At 35.0% G+C, this 4,788-nt stretch overlaps 1 protein-coding gene across 1 annotated transcript in view; it reads left to right on the top strand.

The window, feature by feature from the left end:
• The window catches only part of LOC119420867 (acanthoscurrin-2-like), a 5,033-nt gene extending 3,969 nt beyond the window's left edge, over positions 1-1,064 (top strand). Inside the window, exons 4-5 of the mRNA XM_037688289.1 lie at positions 756-935; positions 1,006-1,064. Of these exons, the coding sequence (XP_037544217.1) occupies positions 756-935; positions 1,006-1,064 (239 nt within the window). The remainder of the gene's footprint in view (positions 1-755; positions 936-1,005) is intronic.
• Positions 1,065-4,788: the final 3,724 nt, after the last annotated feature.

The raw sequence follows: 4,788 nt of genomic DNA, 5'->3' as shown, positions 1-4,788 counted from the left end.
GGGGGGGCTGAAAAGTAGCTAAAAAAGCAGAAGGAAGCTTAGATTAATAGAAGGAAGTTGAGAGGAAACATTTTTGCTGAATTAGGATGAAAAAGGTTGAAACAGGTGCAAAAAATGTGGAATTAGCTGAAAAAGCTAAATTAGCTTAAACAGCTAATTAGTAGCTAAAATTGCAGAAAAAGCTGAAACTTGTAAAAATAATCTGAAAGGGGTATAACAAGCTGAAATTAGCTGAAAGAAATTAGAAGCACAAACATTTTTGTAGTTAGAAGAAATAATCTGAAAAGAGCCAAAAACAGCTGAAAGTAGTTGATTTTTTTTATTATTATTTGCACAAGGAAGCTGAAAGAAGCTGAACCAGAACAAAATGTGAAAGGAGCAGTAAAAGGTTGTAAACAGATCTAAAGATTTTTGAAGGATGTAAAATGAGCTCAGTTCATTTTCTAAGAGAAAAAAAATGGCAGAAAAGGCTAAACATTTCAAAAAGCTAAAGTTTCACGAATACCAAAAGTCAGAGCACCCTTCTGAAAAAGCTGAACGTTTTGATGTATGATTTGTTGAAATATCTTGAAAACTGCGGGACAAGATAATGCCAAAAAATGTACTGAATAGGGATAGTGACTATAAGATATAAACAGGATCACAATAGTGTGAATGCTTAATAAGCACAATATAATTAATGGGCTAAAATAATTAGTTCTTTTATGACATGTGAAACAATCCTACAAACCACTGTGTTGGTCTGGTGTCTTCAGGCTATGGTGGACAGGGAGCTGGACAAGGAGCTGGAAGCATAGGAGGAGGACTGGGACCAGGAGGAGGTGGTACCGGAGGTTTCGGGCCAAGTGGTGTTGGTCCTGGAGGCTACGGAACTGGGCCTGGTGGAGCAGGTCCAGGTGGTTTTGGACAAGCAGGCACTGGTCCAGGTAGCCAAGGTACGAACTGTTTTATGCACATTTTTCAGACATAATTACAAAATAATTTTAGACTTCCTTTCTTCTTTAGTAAAAAGTGGGCAGAGGTTCAACCAGTGTAAGATCCTGGACTGTTACAGTAAAACATAAGAGCTGGGGGACAATCCAAACCAGTGACACTGAGCACACACACACGAGCGCTGACACACATTGGAGTTCTGAAGGTATAATTGGATGATCAAACTGGTTCTTAGGCCTCTTTGCCATCATATCACTTTCAGAAGAATTTGCACCAGTTCTCAAGGTTTTATCAACTCCTCATGTACTGTAAATATTGTTCTTTTGTCAACTCACAGCAGCAGGATAAATAGTGCATGCATGAGCCCTTACTTAATTTCCTATTCTCTCAACAATCTAGGTTTGGGGGCCACCTTCCTTTATTCAAGCACACACACACAAATACACACACATAGGGATCAAGATGAATGAAGGCATAGGAGACTCAATAAAAGTCACTGCATTAGTCAAAAAGACTGATTTGCTTTGGAATTTAAGGCCTTTCTGTTCTTCCTCCTCTAAATGAGCAAGTTGCCTGTGCAGGATAACAAATGTCGGTGATTGTCTTCAAACAATTCATAAAAGTTACGTATTTACGGTGGTAAGAACTTGGCTCAGTTTAAGCACATGAAACACAACACTGTAATACTTTCCAGTTTGATAAAAACATCTGGCCACCTCAGCATAGTTTTATTCCAACCACAAAACGTGTTAGTTTGAAAACACCTTTTTTTTTTTTTTTAAACAAATAATGGGAGATGTGTTTTTATAGACGCTGAACTTAAATTTCTAAAATAGACTAAACAACTTTGCACTAAAACGTGTGCAAATGATCACAAAACGCCGGAGCTAAAGTTACAATAAAAACGAAACAACCGAGACACAGTTGTGTGAATGTTTATGAAGCATGCACACTATTGTGATCCGGTTTTCTTCTGTACATTTTTCAGCATCTTTGTCGTTCAATAATTTTTGTGCTATGTCAATAAATTGTTCAGCTCCTTCAGGAGAGGGGTACTATGGCTTTTGGTACTGGTGCAACTTTAGCTTTTTTCAGCCTTTTCTGACTTATTTTTCCTCAAAGAAAATGAATTGAGCTCACTTTACCTCCTTCCTTTAGACCTGTTTACAACCGTTTACTTCTCCTTTCACATTTTGTTCTGCTTCAAGATTCAACTTGTCTGCTGGATTCCTTAGATAGAGAACTTTACTAATTGGCTTTTATGTATGTGAATGTCCCTGTAAAGTGCCCTGCGACAACTCTGTTGTGATTTGGCGCTATATAAATAAACTGAATTGAATAAACTGAATTGAATTGCTTCAGCTTCTTTGTGCAAATTAAATAAAATCAGCTATTGTCAGCTAATTTCAGCTATTTTGTTCTCCTTTCAAATTATTTCTGCTAACTACAACATTTTTGTGCTTCTTCTAATTTCTTTCTGCTAATTTCAGCTTATGCTCCTTTCAGCTTTTTTTTGTTTGTTGCCTGTTTCAGCTTTTACTGCTATTTTAGCTATTTAGGTATCTTATTCTAATTTTAGCTTTTTCGACTAACGCCACATTTTTTGCTCTCATTTCAACTATTTTCAGCCTAATCCAACAAAAATGTGCTCTGTCCACTTTCTTCTGGCAATTTAAGTGTCTTTCTGCCTTTTTAGCTACTGTTCAGCTGCTTTTTGCTAATTTAAGCCTTTTCCGATAATTTCCACTTTTTTGTGCTCATTTAGGCTTCTTTCAGCCTAAATGGGCAAAAGTGTTCTTTATTCTGCTAATTTAAGCTTGTTCTATCTGCTCAGCTACTTTCAGCATGTTTTTTAGTTAAACTTTAGTTGTTAGATTTTTTTGTGGTAATTCCTGCTACTTTCAGCCTATTAACTTTTTTGTTCTCATTTCAGCTTGTTATGGTCCTTTCAACTTATTTTTGATAGTTTCGGTTATTTCAGCTACTATTTTGATGTTTTATGCTAATTTTAGCTTTTTCAGCTAATTCTTCGTTGTTTTTAGCTTATTTCAGCTCTTTCAGCTTCCTTCTGGTAGTTTGTTTCTGACTTTTCAGCTAATTTTCATCTATTGTTTTTCAGCTTGTTTAACCAATTTCCTAATTTTTGTGCTAATTTCTGATAATTTAAACCAGAAAATTTGTGTTCTTTCTGCTTTCTTCTGCTAATTTAGGCTTGTTCATCCATTTCAGCTACAATTCAGCATGTTATTGTAGCTAATTTCAACTGTTTTTCAGCAAGTTCTTCTGCAATAAGCATTCACACTGAATTTTCACAGGAAATTCAATTTCTCTTCTAGTTGTTTTTGTTATCTACACACTCAAATGAACATGTTGTATTGTTTGAAGCAAGCAAATGATCACAAAGTACTTCTTCTCTTCACTAGGGATTGGAGGATTTGGAGCAGGAGGTCTTGGTCCTGGTGTACCTCAGGGAGCTGGAACAGGTTACACCCCTGGAGGTCAGTGGATTTATTAACTATGCCTTTCGTTTACCTTTTACATGTAGTGCCCACTAAAAGTATTGTTTTTCATTGCTGCTATTATAAATCAATCAATGTTAATATAAATTGGTTAATATTACAAAAACCTTCTTCAGTGTAAAAGTGGAATCATATTTCTGCAGCTTAATTTCAATTAAATGAAAATATATAATGTAAAATAAGTGACTGCATAAATATTCACCACCTTTAATATTACTGAACCAATTCAACTCAAAGAAAATATTGAAATGCAAGTCAGGGGAAGGAGACAAAAGTATTTCCAAGGACCTGAGCATTAAATTTGTATTGCTTTGTAGAAATTTGGTTTCACTTTATCATTAAAAATATTTTTTTAATTTAATTTTTGTCAGAAAGGCCAGTTTATATTGACCATGATTCATAACGGCAGTAAAAGTGTAAAACATTCAAAGGGAGAATATTTTTTAAAAGCACTGTACTTCCTGCGTAGCTGCTGAGTTTACTTGTCACCTTAACACATTATGTGCACAAATGTGTACGTCACAAAAAACATTTGTTAAATGTAAATGTTGCACTTGTGTTAAATATTGTAATCGGTAAATGCTAATAAGACCTAGGTTCTGAGGAGTAAATAAAAAATATAGTTAGTAGTAAACTGACAGATTTATTGCCATAACACAGAACATATATACATTTGTATCACTGTTGCAGTGACAAAAAAAAAACAATTCCTCAAATAAAATAGAGCTTTCTGTTAAAAAAAAAAAAAAAAAGGGGATGAAATATGAAATACCAAGAGAATAAATTGGTTCCAAACCCTTGTTTCTTAGTTAAGTATTTCTTTCTCCCTTTTTCTTATTGTGCTTTGATGTTTGTGTCTCTTAAGTACACTACCCAGAAGGGTATGAGTGTTTGTGTAATTCCTTAGCTGGAAAAATCCTGAAAGTTTCACGAAGAGTTCACAGTAGATCCCTGCAACATCTGGCCAGTCTACTAGCAGAAATCTTCAGTGTCGTCCATGGGTCTGGCTCGCCATCACATCCATAAAACTTAAAAACATAAAACTTCAGTAAGCTGAAGGGTCTCAAGAAAAAAAAAAAAAGTCTACACATAACAACTACAACAAAAAAATAACTTGGATCACCATCTACACATCAAATCATCACAAATGAAATATGTTCAATCACTGCATAGTTTACATTTTTTAACCTACAAGTAGAGATAACGTCTCCATGTAATTATTTAAACTGTTTTAGACATGAATGTTATCAATTCTTCACTCATCATAAATTAGAACATGCTCTACAGAAGGTGTTCTCAATTTTTTATTTTTGGGGGGGGGGGGGGGGGGGGGGGG

This window comes from Nematolebias whitei, chromosome 14 (genome assembly GCF_014905685.2).
Source record: "Nematolebias whitei isolate Nwh7 chromosome 14, NemWhi1, whole genome shotgun sequence".
Taxonomy (NCBI): Eukaryota; Metazoa; Chordata; class Actinopteri; order Cyprinodontiformes; family Rivulidae; genus Nematolebias; species Nematolebias whitei.
This window is presented reverse-complemented; position numbering and strand designations above follow the sequence as displayed.